This window comes from Lolium perenne, chromosome 2, assembly GCF_019359855.2.
Source record: "Lolium perenne isolate Kyuss_39 chromosome 2, Kyuss_2.0, whole genome shotgun sequence".
Classification (NCBI taxonomy): Eukaryota; Viridiplantae; Streptophyta; class Magnoliopsida; order Poales; family Poaceae; genus Lolium; species Lolium perenne.
The window spans coordinates 307,682,748-307,698,264 of record NC_067245.2 but is presented as its reverse complement, the minus strand read 5'-3'; the positions used below and the strand labels follow the sequence as shown (position 1 = coordinate 307,698,264).

The 15,517-nt window shown below is 44.2% G+C and overlaps 1 protein-coding gene and 1 pseudogene across 2 annotated transcripts; both read right to left on the bottom strand.

Annotated features, from left to right (window-relative positions):
- Positions 1 to 1,153: 1,153 nt before the first annotated feature.
- On the bottom strand, positions 1,154 to 13,945 carry LOC127336903 (crossover junction endonuclease EME1). Of its 2 annotated transcripts, XR_007873571.2 has the most exons (12): positions 12,889 to 13,945; positions 11,810 to 11,961; positions 11,651 to 11,716; positions 11,410 to 11,563; positions 11,186 to 11,292; positions 4,388 to 4,563; positions 3,877 to 3,940; positions 3,683 to 3,801; positions 2,589 to 2,678; positions 1,758 to 1,872; positions 1,291 to 1,668; positions 1,154 to 1,216 (listed from the first exon to the last, which is right to left on the bottom strand). XR_007873571.2 is itself a non-coding variant. In XM_051363768.2 (11 exons), the coding sequence occupies exons 1-11, from the start codon at positions 13,883 to 13,885 to the stop codon at positions 1,519 to 1,521; spliced, it is 2,190 nt and encodes a 729-aa protein (XP_051219728.1). In that variant the 5' UTR covers positions 13,886 to 13,945; the 3' UTR covers positions 1,154 to 1,518. The 2 variants fall into 2 exon arrangements, 1 of the variants encoding a protein (XP_051219728.1); XM_051363768.2 differs by having other exon boundaries at positions 1,154 to 1,668.
- On the bottom strand, positions 9,688 to 9,810 carry LOC127337744 (5S ribosomal RNA; annotated as a pseudogene).
- Positions 13,946 to 15,517: the final 1,572 nt, after the last annotated feature.

Genomic DNA, 15,517 nt, shown 5'->3' with positions numbered 1-15,517 from the left:
AGTGGTGCAATATTCGATTCTTTAAATGCCTGCCTTTCTTGACAAGTTGAGCTGCCCCATGAAGCATTAATTTCCATCTATTTAGCCACATAGCATCATGACTGCTCAACAAGATGATTATCAATCCATTCTTCAGTGCTCGAGTCTAGAGGAGTTAATCAGCTACGAGGCTAAGAGGAGAAGAAACTTCACCCGACGATGCAGGCACGCGGCCGGTAGAAGAGAAGACCGGGGCAGCGGAAGAAGGCCCAGTAGCCGGGCGCGGGGTGGTGAACCCCGGAGTCCCAGCAGCGACATTGTCGGGGGTCTCCGAGACGTACGGCGAGGTAGGGGTGTCGTCGTCGTCGTCGAGGATGATCGGCGGCGCGGACGGGCGCCGCTTCGGCGGGGGAGGGGTGTCGTCGTGGGAGGTCGGGGTCGCGGAGACGCGCTGGTTCCAGGGGCGTATCGGGGAAGGGCAGAAGGCGCCGACGAAGTCCCGGGAGGACGTAGCGGGTGGGGTGGGGGAGAAGGCGCCGAGGAAGTCTGGAGGCGTGCTCCTGCTCGCCGCCGCAGTCGAGGGAGTGGCAGTGGCACGGGGGCGCTTGCGGTTGCGGGGGCGGGCGGGGGTGAAGGCGGCGGGCACGTCGTCGTCGTCGTCGGTGATCTCGACCACCGGGGCCTGGGTTGCCATCGTCTTCCCGGCGTCCGTCGTCGGATTTGGGGAATGGGGGCTGGGGGATTCGGCTCTAGGGTTTCTGCGGAGACGGTGGGGAATTTTTTCGATTTTTGGATTTCGCGGCTCGATGGGTTTCTCGACCGCGGCGTGCGTGGACAATATTTCGGTGGCCACCGAGCCACGGCCTTTGCATTTATCCAACCTTCTCCAATTTGATCTACTCCTTTACTCCCATGAAGTATGTCTGAGATTTTTTTTAATTTGAATTATCTAGTTACTAAATAGTACTATTAGGTACATCCAAATTCTAACAAATCTCAGACAAATTTTATGAGGACGGAGTAGCTCCATTCCAAAACATAAGGTGTTCTGCTACATTTTGGGACAAAGGAAATATAAGTTACCATACAATCTACATTACATATATATCTAGCATAGCATTCTATGTGCCAGCATACAATTTGTGCGGACCATATTAAGAACTGCCATGGAACATAGCAGGCAATAAGCTTCATTGCATAAACAAGGTGTTGAAATTTCAGCTTGCCAGTGCAACACCTAATACATACTACACACTAAACATGCTTCATTATTAAGCGGGGAGTTCAAATTTCAGCTTGGTGGTGCAACACCTAAATACATACTATGCACTAGATTAACAAGCTTTGTTACATAAGTGGGGAGTTCAGATTTCAGTTTGGTGGTGCAACACCTAAATACATATGCACTAACTTAACAAGCTTTGTCACATAAGCAGGGAGTTGAAATGTCAGCTTGGTGGTGCAACACCTAAATACATATGCACTAGCTTAACAAGTCCAAAATGGTCCGACACGACTTCACGTATCAACCATTAGGATTTACTCGGCAGCATCTGCCTCCATTCCTCCGTCTTGTGCCATGAGAGTTTTGTACACCCTTTTGGAGCACACTGGTCCCACCCTTCTGCTTTCCTCACCTACACGATCTTCACACTTCAGATCCTGAAGCAAAAGCTCCTTCTCGCGATCCTGTTATCATGCACAAGTTAAGAGCGCCGGAAGGAAGACCTGTCAACCTATTGCACTACTTACGTTTGTGGTGTAGGGGAAGAACTCACAGTTTTAGTGGGATCCATATATACATTCAGAAGAGATCTCATGGTGCTGTACTTCTTCCAGATTGCGAGGGCAAACCTTGGCTGGACTTTGGGGATAGCTATCAGAGCCTTCATCCTGCACGGATGATTTACTTACTCATTAGATAGGATAAAAGCAGGATAAAGGACATGTAATTCTAATCTGAATGTTGGAATTTTTATAAATAATCTATGCATGGATGCTAAAAATGATGGATTTGACTAAAAAAATTGATACAGAATTAGCATCACCATGGTCAACATTTTAATCTGAAGGACAGCTGTGATGCTTCAATCCTGTTGCTCAGCTTTAGTTAAGCATTGTGATCATTTATCAGGTGGTTTCTCTGGATTAAGTTAGCACAAAAAACAGAGCCAAGTTGGTAACTAGCTTTACATGTAAGAGAGCTGAAGCCAAATCTTCTCAAATCTAGAGTTTCAACTACCAATTCCATACAATTCAACTTGCCAATCTTCTCAACTTGCTTAATCGAGTTCATAACTCAGGTAACGAGACAGGAAACATTTACTCTAGATAGAAGAGAATGAACTGTTATAGTGTAGAACAAGCAACTCGTTTTTTATTAGTAGTATGTAACCGGTGCAATTTTAGTTCCACAGAAGGAAAAGACAACAAAAACCGAACTGCAAAAGTGCAAATGGCCTTATGCAAAAAATGATATACTGGAAAGGTGCAGCTTATAATATATGAAAAAAATGAACACTTTTCAGTTCAGTAAAATAGAAGTATTCGAAGAGAGGGCGATACTGAACAGAATCTGTTTTGGTAATATAGCTCTAAGCACAACTTACCAGGTATCTTTCTTAGCCAGATCTTTATCAATGAAATTTTTTGGAATTACTGCACCGTTAGCATGCACAGATAACCATGACAGTGGTTTCCTACACAACAATCAATGGGGAATATTAATGAAGCATGGAGCTGCTTCCAAATTCAGTAAACCAACATATGGGCAGCAAATGGGCAGCAAAATGATATCACTGAATATAATTACCATATTACACAAAATGAAGACATTAGGAGTACACAATATGAAGACATTAGGAGCTATATACTACTCCCTCCATCCTAAAATAAATGTCTAAATTTGTTCAGATACGGAAGTATCTAGATGCATTTTAGTTATAGATACATCCGTCTCTAGAAAAAGTTGAGACACTTATATTAGGACGGAGGGAGTACATAATTAACCTCAGAGGAAAAAAAACATCAAGTACAAACTATAACGAAACAGTAACAGAAAGTTTACCGTATACAGGCTTTCAGTGTCTACAAGAACCTTAGAATTTCTCCTCTGGTTTTGTGTATGTGGAAGACTAATGTAACACTTGTACCCACTAGAAAAGTAACACATGGACTGAATTTGATGTGACCTAAATCAAATTAAGTACATCCATCTAGCATAATCATGTGCATGACAGTTGTACAATGAAAAAAAAGCTTATATACAATTAATATTTTTGCTTCTTATATTAATGATCAACTCTAGGAAGCTTACTGTTCCACTTCAGTCTGATTTCAGTATATTACGATGTACTCCCTCTATCCCATAATATAAGATGTTATCAAAACCAATATACTCCTATATTGACTGTGATAACATCTTATATTATGGGACGGAGGTAATATAACAGATTTATTTTCAAATGCCTTTGCTAATTCACTGTTATTTTCCAATAAAATTATAAAATGGTTCCACAAGCTAAGGCAAATGTATATGATTATACCCTACTGTGATAGAAATGGTTTAAATGTCTAAATAGCAATGACGGGACAGAGTAACTGGAGTACAGAGGAACAAAACAAAACAAAAATCAGTTGAACTGTCAAAAAGAAAGTACAAGACATAGTGAAGTTTCATTCTGATCTATCAGACGAAACTTACCTGAATTTGCAATTTGCAAGACTGGATGTAAGGCCAACAACATGCTCTGCTACTTCAGCTTCATCTAAGCATTGCCTTGAGTGAACTCTAGCATAGTGTGTTACTAATTTGCAGAAAACCTACAAAAGAGAAATCCATTACACATTCTAGAAAAAGAGAAATTCATTAAAAATTTGATAGAGTTGAGAACAGACCTCTTCCACTGGCGGGCGTTTCCAACTATTAGAACAGGATGGGTTCCTATACTGAGTTCGCTCACTAACACGCCAAAAAAAAGATAGGATGTTTTAGCATTCTTAAATAGCAAAATATGAGTACATTTTGAACTCCTTAAAAGTGAATGCAGGAATATTTCCAAACTGTTAGTCAGAGTGCAAGTCAGTTTTTCCACTTTTCCTGGCCATTCTTGCATAATTTTCCAGGCATTGCTAGTTATGATTTACATAATAAACAGGACAAAAGACCATCACAGTGAATAATGAAGCGATGAGTGGCATGTAACGGCAGTCAGAAAATCTCCGCTGTACATTCGTCAGGTGAACATAAAACAATAAAGTCTAGGAAAAATTATCATGCCAAAGCTAGAAATAATGTTGTCAGCTACTTATTAGTGCATGAAAAACAAGGGATTTCATAGGTGCACATAAGACATAAAAGATCAACAAAAAACAGCAGAATAAGGTAACATAGATTTGAGGAACAAACCATTTATTTATATAGTTCATCAATTTATTAGTGACGTAGCAAATAGTGAATGTTGGATAGCGACTTTGTACTTCGCGAACATGATCAACGAAGAATCCACTGCTGATAAGATCACAGAATTCCTCAGCTTGGAGCACAAACAGAATATATGGCACTTCAGACACTGAAGCTGGATCCTGCACAAATGTCACTTAAGAATTCGGATAAATACGAGGGCACGCTGCTGACTATGCAGAAAGCTATGCTACTTTACAATATTTATGGTATCATTATAGATTAACAATTATAAGTTTTTAGGACACAGTACCTTTGATCTATATCTACTGCAATTTTGTGCCATAATGATATCTTTTTCATCCCATGGAACATTAACAGAAATGACACACCTAGAAAGTGTTTTGACTTACGTTCTACTTTACACAGCAGGGAATGAGTATGGGTCTTTCTTTTATATTATGGCATACCTACATATAACTTGAACATTCGATGAGTAACACCTAGCTAAGGCCAAAAAAATTCCTCCAACAAGACAAATGGTATGTTTATTTGTAAATTTTCAAGGATTTGGTCCACAACAAGACCCTATGGAATAAAGAAATTCTGGAGAAAAATGGAGGATTGCAATGCTAAGGAAAAAAATTGTATTCTTGCTCTTTGGATCATAGCATTACATCAAAGGAATTTCATAGAATAGGGTTTTTTCCCAAAGAATTTCGGAGGAAACCAAACATGAGGTCTATCCTGGTGGAGAGTTTACTTTGAGAGTTTGCAGTATCCACTATCCAAATGCCTCTACGCAACAATTATTGTAGTTCGGTTTCATATAAGATTCAAATGTTAGCACTAATCTTGAAGTTTGTTAGCTAGAGGCTGTTTGCATGTGTACGTGCGCGTGTGGGTGCGGCCAGGTCGTGTGCTGTTTACAGATATTCTAGGAGAAGAACAAGTCTGCTAGCTGTTGGTGGCTTAGTGCATGGATAAGCATAGATTTAGTTAGTGGCTCCTGATCGCATGCGTGGAGTTAGTGGCTCCTGGTCGTGTGCGTAGCAGCCGGCCGGGTTGTTGCCTGGCGTCAGCAGCTATTTATATCTTGTATGCATCGAGTGTAGAAGTGTGGGGCAAATAGAGAAGATGTAGTCTCCGATAGGTTTAGTGGCCGGCAGGCAGGTCGCCGTGGAGGACCGCCGGGGCTGCCGAGGTGTGTGTTGGAGTGTGTCTCTCTATTTGTAATAGCCAGCTGAAAATGAAAAAGACTAGGGCGTTGGTGCGCCCGTGGCGGCGTTCGTGCGCCGGCAAGAATTCTGTGTTGTGTCCCTTTCTTCTACCTCTGTCCGTGAGCAGTGAGAGAGAGAGTGCAGCCTCGGGCTGCACCAACATTTGGTATCAGAGCCTCGTGGCTCGGGGCCGTGGCGCGGCGAGTCTGCGGTGAGCACGGCGGCAACCGCGTGCGTGCGGCGGATGCCGCGGAGGCGCTGCACGGCGGCGTGGAGGCTACGACAGGGCGACCGTGGAGGTGCAGCTGCGCGTAGAGGCGCGTGGTTGACGTCGGGCGGAGGCGTTCGTCGCCGAGGCGTATGTCGCCGTTGTGCTCGAGTTCGTGCTCGAGTTCGGCTACATCCTTCGGTGTTTGTCGCTGGAGGCTGTCCGGCGTGTGTCGCGAGGAAGAAGATGGTTGCTGCGACAGCGTGTGGCGCTGTCCCAGGTCAGCTTTGCGTTGGTGGCGCGCGAGTCCGTGCTTGCGTTCGTGTCCACCATGTTTCTCAGGTCTCGCGGAGGAGCAGGCTGCTCACGAACGAGGAAAAACGGGTCGCCAAGGCGTTCGTGCGCAGGGCGATCGTGAAGAAGACGACGACAATGACTAGCCGATTCATGATTAGGAGGGAAAATGTTAGCACTAATCTTGAAGTTTGTTAGCTAGAGGCTGTTTGCATGTGTACGTGCGCGTGTGGGTGCGGCCAGGTCGTGTGCTGTTTACAGATATTCTAGGAGAAGAACAAGTCTGCTAGCTGTTGGTGGCTTAGTGCATGGATAAGCATAGATTTAGTTAGTGGCTCCTGATCGCAAGCGTGGAGTTAGTGGCTCCTGGTCGTGTGCGTAGCAGCCGGCCGGGTTGTTGCATGGCGTCAGCAGCTATTTATATCTTGTATGCATCGAGTGTAGAAGTGTGGGGCAAATAGAGAAGATGTAGTCTCCGATAGGTTTAGTGGCCGGCAGGCAGGTCGCCGTGGAGGACCGCCGGGGCTGCCGAGGTGTGTGTTGGAGTGTGTCTCTCTATTTGTAATAGCCAGCTGAAAATGAAAAAGACTAGAGCGTTGGTGCGCCCGTGGCAGCGTTCGTGCGCCGGCAAGAATTTTGTGTTGTGTCCCTTTCTTCTACCTCTGTCCGTGAGCAGTGAGAGAGAGAGTGCAGCCTCGGGCTGCACCAACATCAAAAAGGCCCAATCATGTGTTCTTCCTATTGCTGCGTTCCAAAACATGCCTATGTTGATAACGTATATCTCTACTACTTAAAAAACACGAATGTGTTCCGTCGTCAATGGTACGTCGTGTCGCTTCGTCAATATGTCCTCGACAACCATCCCACTGCGCCGACACATGGGCCCCCCAAGGCCCAGTGCTAATCAGCTGAAATCTCTCCGCTAATTCTTCTTTCCGGTACACACCTCACAAATGTAGCGGAGCCCCAAGATCATGTACCGCCCGCTACGGGCCATGGGCGTTGTCACTGGCACCACCAACAACATCGCTGCTTCCGGCCTCGGCCTCGTGCTCGTCGGTCGGACAAGCTCGTCGCCGTATCAGCATTGGGTCGCCGAAAGTCTTTGAGCGGAGGACAAGTTCCGCGCGCGCGTGATGTCGATGGTGGCTCGCTAGATCAAGGAACCTAGGTGGGGGAGCAAGTCACGATGAGGCGAAGCCGTTAGGAGGAGAGCATTGCCGGCGGTAGGTGATGGCGGCCAGAGCGAGAACAAAGCGCCACCCGCACTCCTGCACTCTGAAGACGACCACGAGCTATGCTACTCTTCTTATAATACGACGCTCCTTTTCACTCCCCAGTTCAATCATTTTATAGTCCTCTGCCTTCTCAATTTCTTGGTGTAAGGGAATGCACTCAAGGTGTTTGACGATTTGCTAAGCTTTAACCCGAGATCGACTTTGGGTCTTCTTCCCCTTTTGATTTTGTCTGCACGGCCAGGACGGACGCGTCTATCCCTGGCCTCAGATCCTACCTTTGGAGTCTTGAGCTTATACTTCCCCTACTTCCGGCGTCGTCCTATGTGGAGCATCTTGAGGGTCCGCTCTGCTGCTGGAGCACCATGGTGGATGCTCCTTTCGCTCCATGGTGCCTGCTCCTTCGTCATCGTTCCTGCCGCTCTGATGCGGCCTCGCGAAAAGTTCGTGCGAGTAATGACTGCTGGCAGCGGCTTGTGTTGCGCAATAGTCTGATGCGTTGAAACCAAGCTAGGTGTGGTGCTGCGGTAGATTCCTGCATACTGAAGATGGGGCTTTTCACTCCTCATTTTCCCACTCAGACTACTGCTGATTTGAGTAATGCGCATCTTTTGATAGTCAAGACAACAGGTAGGCGGAGGCCACCGTGCAGCACTGTGTTTATCTTGTGCGAGCCCCACAACATCGCCCAGGTCTGCTACAAAAATCTTGCTATGCACAAGTATGCCGATGCTCTCAAGTCAGGTTAGTTCGTATAATTGTTTTAGATAACCAACCTTGTTGCTAACTGAAGAGTTATGTTCTTCATTAGCGAAATTTCCTACCATTGGAGTATGTATTAATGTGATACACACTAAATGATGAAGGATTGATGTTGTTGTATTGTTTCTTTTAGCTAGCCCTAACACATCAGGAGAATGGAAGAATTAAGCTTGGCATTTTGTAGCAATCACTGTGAAGAAGACAAGAAACATAATACGCCTCTTATGTACAAGTTGTCCTTATTCTTGTTCTATAATGCTTGATTCCTTATTCAGTTCTGATAGAGCGTTGGGAGCGAGCGACATCACTGTACCCAAGCCTCATCGCCCAGAAGAATGCGGACTTGGAAGCCGGTGCCATCCCATACCGGCTGAAATCCATGGCCATGTTGTGCATGTCAACGCCTCTTTGACCTTTTGCGAGTAACTTATGTGTTTGTCATCTCTGCTAGCAAATTGCATCATCTTTCTTGTTCTTACAGACCGATTAATCTACTGTTTCCATGAGCTAAATATATGCAAATCAGCACAACCATTACACGACTTGCAAGAATTGGCGTGATTGTTTGTTCTGATTTTGGATCATTACGTAATGCTATTCGTTAGAACATTTTAATTATGTAAAAAATCCATTTGCAAATCATAGTATATTTATGTGATTGTCATAAGACTGCCGGTTACAACTTCACGTGTTCAACTTCTGATAAACTACAATCTGAAAACAGTTAGACAATGCTCTAAAAAATTGAGAAGTCTTACCTTACAATGTGTACCAAACTTGTCTAATAATGGATGGTTAGTTGGCCACTCTTGTGAGCCTGGAGATTTTCAGCAATGGTTGTGACGGTAGATCATCGGGGTGGATTCCACCTTTTAGCTATGTTCCGCTCAAGTAAATTTGGTACCCTGATGTGACAATTTTTCTAATATACAGACACAGTATAGTCTTTACTTTTTTGCAGTCACTCTGTACGAGCAACTTAATCGCTGCATAACCGCATCTGGTAAGTGGCTTCTAAGCAGATGGATATGCCATCTGCTAAAGGATTTAAATGCTATAAATAGAAGGCTTGATATTGTTGAGGGCGGGGTAAGCTCTATTAAGCTTCAATTGAGTTGTTTCTGCACTCGATTTGTCGGGTAGGTACTCACGTTTTTTTGTTTCTGCACTCGATTTGTTTAATCTGAATGTGATGGTTGTTCATGTCAAGCTGGAGGTGGAAGTCGTGTCATGCAGCAGGGTTTAAATGTAGCGAGCTCGGCCAGTGCCTGTTCGACGACAAATTCAGATATCTCTTGTTCTTTTTTCTCTAACTGAGCTTGTCTTTCTATGTTGATTTGTAGCAGAAGGTGAAGTTATTTTATGCTTGTTTTATGTACTCCTTAGTGGTAGTTTTAAATCAAACTTCTTAAAAAAGGACGTACCCAGTGCTGAGAGCTCCCGCACTATGCGGGGTCTGGGGAAGGTGTTAGTGGCAAGCCTTACCCTCACAAAGTGCAATGTGAGGAGACCGCGACTCGAACCTGGGACCTCTTGGTCACAGCCAGTGAGGCTCTATCGCTGCACCAGGCCCGCCCTTCAAAAGGAGGGATGCAACACGAGGACTTCCCAGGAGGTCACCCATCCTAGTACTACTCTCGCCCAAGCACGCTTAACTTCGGAGTTCTGATGGGATCCGGTGCTTTAAATCAAACTTCTTGGTTGACTTATTTTATATTGATTTGTTAAGGAACTGTCGAACTGAACATCATAACAGTGGAATGTACCATTCCTCAATGACTGATATTCCTCAATTAATGGCAAGGACATTTATTGATTTAAAGTGGTCTAGATTCAAGCATCAATTAAAAAACTTATGCTGATTCCGCTGATCCCATTTCTTTGTGCTGATTTCTTTGTCAAGCAATGTAGATTTAGAACATAGATATTGCTTCAGAGCCTACAGAATGAAATGAATTTGTGGTCAAAAGCAAAAGAGTTCTTCTTTATGCCAAAGTATACAGGCACCAACGCCTCGTGCATGAGGAGCCTGTTAGTTTCATTTGTGAGAGAGATGGATAGATAGAGAATGAGAGTTCTGAGAGTGCATAGGAGCTAGAAGATTGGGGACAAGATCACGATGCTTCAAGGGCTGGTTTCTCTTTACGCCAAAGTAAGTTAACCATTCATGTTGTGGTTGTGTGAGAGATTGAGAGTGGAGAGACCAGGTAAGTGTATTGTTGTGCTGATGTTTATTGTGATCTTGAATAACTGTCGAATGAGCTGGAGTTCATTGTTATGAATTATTACAACATTTTGGATTATTGTTCTATTATGTTTCGAGATAGAGAAAGTTGATAGTTACAAAACATCAGAGAGTGATATTTTGGAGAGTCCATGACAAAGAGAAATACAGATTTAATTTTTTTGGAGGCTCTCCAAACAAATTTGGATAACGAGAAGGGAGTTGATTCTATGATTTTGTTCTCATACATATTTTTATATTTCTGTATGTTAGTCCCCTTCTCATCTCCCAGTTTTTAGGTACTGCTAAAGCAATATCATGCCTTTGCTATTGACAACGATGCTTGATATGGACGGTAATCCTGAAATTATATGTTTACATTGATTGTGTAGAACCATTAGAATATTTATATTTTCCGTTGCAACGCACGGGCATATTACTAGTTACAATATAAGATCCTGACTAAATCTGACTATTTTCTGCAATTTATGGTTCACCTGACCATGGCAAAAATCCATTTTGCAACAGTTACTTCGCTCCAGCAAAATGCTTCCAGTCAGTTCTTTTTTTACAAGTATTTATAATCATTTTATTATCTTCCACAAGAGAGCTTTGTTGGATGATAATTACTATACGAGATGGGCGACCACTTTAATTCTAAGGGAAGCTCATATTCTATGCACAGAAATATTATTTGTTACATGACAAGAGAGCTTTGTCGCATGATCAAGTTTTAGATTGAGATCATCAAGGCAAAAGTAGTCATAGAAAATTGGGGTGCTGGGATTTCTTAAGGCTAAAAGTAAAGAGAGGAAGCATCAATTGCTACATGAGAGCTACAGTTATGACCAAAGAGCTAACCTCGCCAATTGGAGGAACCTCCATTTTCCACAAAATTGATCCCCTGAGTGGATTGACCTGAACTCGATATTTAAGGCTCTTCTCTGAAAACCTTGTCAGGAGAGTACCTGTTTCCAAAGATACAAATGTTTCAGCAATAGAGAAAGATGAGGACAAATTCACGATAGCTGGGACCAATGTGATAGTTTGACGCAGCTAACTTAATTGTTCAGGGTTTGAAATACCTCCAAGTGAGCCACTTTCAATGATTGTCGAATCAATCTCGGCGACAATAGATTTTAAAGCGTGTTTTCCTGATTCCCACTCCTCTTTTTCTTTGGCATACTTCTTCTGCTCTGCCTTTTGAGCTTTAGTAGCTTCTTTCAGGAGCTTATTTTCCTGCAAAGTAAACAAAACCCTCTTATGGTATCTATTGCATCTATCCTTTATCATGCGCCGTAGTAAACATTTCTTCACGAACCAGACCTCTCGCTGTCGTTTCTTCTCTTCAATCAATTTTGCTTTCCCTTCCTTTATTAATTTCCTCTTTCCCTAAACAAGGCAACAAATTTTATTAATTAAGTTGCGTCAATTGTGAAACTTGAACAGAGAAGTTTGTTTGCTGACATGCTTATTCAGCCAGACCTGTTTTGTCTTTCTTTCTTCTGCATTGTTGTTGTTCTCTTCTTCCTGCAAAGTAGAATCTTCACAGGGTAAAATCAAGTTGCTCAACGGAGCTTCGTACCCAAAGTCATCCAGCTCATCATCACTGTCCAGAGATATCGGAGAAGAAGGTCCTGTGCAGCACAAACTAGAGTTACTCAGTTACTCCTAAAGAATTGTATCCATTTAGTGATTAATACAATTACATAGGGCACCTCTTACATAAGAAAGAGAAAATACAAAAGTAAACTTCTCTAAGAGGCAAGCTGAAATAAATGGTTTTGATGTTATAGGCTTAACTCTGAAAGAAATCTAACAATAAAAAGTAGAGTGTTATCTACTAACTTAATTGCTATCCAAAATATTACTCCCTCTTACCAATAATAGAAGATGTTATAGTATATTGGTTGTAATAACATCTTATATTATGGGACAGAGGAAGTAGTTCTAGCATGTATACACAGCTCAAGAATCAAGATGATACAGTTCTAAATAGACAAGTGTTGCATTTAGCCTGTGCACTTCTTGACAACGCATTTTCTCAAACGGTCCTCAGTCATATGCCACCATATCAATTTCAACCGGTTAAGTCGTCAAGGAATTTGCACACATTTGGCCTACATACAGCAGATGCTAAAATAAATATGAACCAACAAATCGTCCAAAATCGCATGACGAAGCAAACAATGCATAACTTGGCAGTCTTGCTTGGGAACTACTGGAGTACTGGTACCATCACCAATACCAACTCGCACAAAAGCAACAGTGTTATACGATGTACTCAGCAAGTTCAGCGATATAATAGTCGATTATTTACCCTTGAGACAAATCTAAAAAACAAATAAGAGCTAAATGACTTGCAACCTAAAGCACAACTATAACCAAATTCATACATCTTGCATTGGAGCAGCTTCAACAGATGAAGCATGTGTCCTCAGTGCCCACAGCTCAACAAGATGACCGTCGTTTAGTTACGGGGTCTAAAAGCGAAAACAGCTACAGGCCTACAAGTAAAGAAACTTGACCAAGAAATTTATGCAGAGGGGCAGCAGAAAAGAAACCTGGCAAAGTGGAGGGTCCAGCCACATCAAAGGGCGACGGGTTCCAGAATCGTGTCTCAGCGCCGACGGTGTTGGGGTCAACAGAGCCCAGGAAAGCCGGCCCAGGGATCCCCAAATCAGCGGCAGCCGCCACATCGAAGTCGAACTCAAACGAGCGCGGGAGAACGGAATGAGGCATAGCAGGAACAGCGCCGCCGCGGGGGTGGGGGCTGAGCGAGCACGGGACGAATGAGTGGGGAGTCCCGGTTACAGTTGGGGCACCGGAAGGCCGCGATGCGGTGACGGGGTCTGGTGTGTCCAGGTTAACAATGTCGGGATTGGTGGAGCCGGGGACGGCCGGCCCAGGGATCCCCAGATCGGGAGAATCGAAGTCGAGCGGTAGAACGGAATCAGGCATGTCGGGAGCGGCGGCGCCGGGTAGGGGGTCGAGCGAGCAGGGGACGAACGACTGGGGGGTCTCGGGTACGGTGGTTGCGGCTCTGGAAGGCCGCGGGGTGGTGAAGCCCGGGGTCTCGAGAACGACAATGTTGGCGTCGCCGGAGCGGGGGAAAGCCCGCCCGGGGATCTCCGGATCGGGAGAGTCGAAGCCGAAGCGGGACGAGCTCCGGAGAACGGAATCGGGCGTATCGGGGGTAGTGGCCCGGGATCGGGGGAGCGAGCACGGGACGTGGTGCCAGTCTGGAGTCTCGGGCACCACGGAGCCCGGGGCTACGGACTGGCGCCGCTTCGGCGGCGGGGGAGGGGTGTCGTCTTCGACGAGGATGGGGGACGCGGGCGCCGGCCGCTTCGGGGCGGCCAGGGACGAGGAGAATGCGTCGGGGAAAGACGGGGTTCTCCCGGAGGTGGTGATGCGGGAGCGGGCGCGGAGGGCCGCGGGAGTGGAGGCGGCGGTGTCGTCGTCGTCGTCCTCGACGTCGACGACGTCGAGGATGCGGGCGGCGGAGACCCGGGAGGCCATCGTCGGGGCTAGGGCGCTGTCGCCTGGGGCTTCCTCCATGGATGGATTTGGTTTGCGAGGAATGGGGAATGGGGAATCGAGGGTTTCTGCCGGAGACGGGGGACAGGGTTTCCGTTTGCGAGGGTTCGAATTTCGAGGTTCTGCGTGGTGGGCTAGGGCCTAGGGCCGCGTTGGAGAGAGGCCGGTCGATGCATTGCATGGGACGGGAGTTCCGGCCATTTCGGCCCGTTGTGTGTCTGCGCAGTCCGCACTTACGTCCAGCGAGGAAAACGAGGCCTAGTCTAGATGAACGAAGTTCCTTTCTTTTGGCAGGTCACAAGTACTCACTGAAAGTTGGCAATTTCAGATTGACTCATGATGAAATTTCAAATTGATCATATACAAACTAGAAATTCACAAATAATATGAAATTCTAGTGTACAAACATGATGAAACAAATTAAACGGTTTTTAGATTTATTAATTTGTGTGATAAAAATCGTACTAAGTAATAACACAAACATTACAATGAGTGTTTTGTATTTAGTACTTTTGCATGGTTACTTTTAAGTTGGTCAGCATTATATTTTGTTGTTTTTTTGGGCAATAATTCCTTTCTATTCTATATGTAAGGTTTTCTGTTATGGTTATTATCACATAATCTTTTTTTCTTCTACCATGCTATTTTTTCTATAACTTTTTGTTGGGGATGTCATGATGATAAGAAATGATTCAGGTAGCATTACAAAATAATTTATCTGGTCTTCGGTATGTAGCATTTAATGCTTATTATTAACCTTATGTTTAGTAGTGGAACATTTCCGCGAATCTAAATCTTTCAAGGCTTATCTGAATTTCGGCTCTCATTAGTTCGAAACAATAATCAGGAGTAATATAAACACTAAATACCTCAAAGTTCTAATATTGTTGGACATATTTTTATATTACACTTAATCTAGTAGAGTGCTTAATATTGATATTAAATACTTAATATATATTTTTTGTGATTTAGAATTTTTCGATTAATTCGAATAATATTTCTAGGTGAATCTCTTTTGTTGCGTTCTCTCTTAGAAAATCTTTCTTCCAATGTCTGATACGTGAAGAAGAAGAAGGGCATGAGCATTCCACCAAAAATTTAGTTGTGGGGCTGGAATAATCATATTGTATATAAATGTATAATTCCATTTCAGTATCTCTAGGTACATACAAGGAGGTCTCTAAAGTGTGTTATCTGAAAACTATCTTATGTATGATTGTCAATCTTAAAGTGAAGGGGATATATATAATGTACTTGTGGTGTAGGTGTAAGAAATAGAAGGTTCTACGGTACATGATATGTGTGCAAGGTTTTGTTGTCGCATGCTTAACATCTTGCTTGTTAAAGATAGTGTGCTCTATACTCCTCTTCGAAACAGGCTAAATCGATACAGTGACAAGGAACTCCTCTTGAGAACAAATCAGAGATGATCAAAAAAAAAAAAGCACCGAGCTTACCACCGGAAACGCCATGAGACTAAGGAGACAACGCCCCTAAGGAGGTCACGGTGCCAAAGACATCGTTGTTGCCAAGACCATCGAGGTCTAGGGTTTTCACCTGGAGCCCTAATGTAGAGAGGGTAGCCACGACGACGCCCTCAAGAGGGTCATGACAACCCGTAGGTGTCGTCGTCGTTGGCGCATGAGCGTTGGG

Excerpts from the sequence above, each read along its gene's own strand:
- LOC127336903 (XM_051363768.2), bottom strand. The coding sequence starts at position 13,885 with ATGGAGGAAGCCCCAGGCGACAGCGCCCTAGCCCCGACGATGGCCTCC. Across the intron at positions 11,293-11,409 it reads TGAAAGTGGCTCACTTGGAG|GTACTCTCCTGACAAGGTTT; the intron begins GTATTTCAAACC and ends CTTTGGAAACAG. Across the intron at positions 2,679-3,682 it reads CTTGCAAATTGCAAATTCAG|GAAACCACTGTCATGGTTAT; the intron begins GTAAGTTTCGTC and ends ATTGTTGTGTAG.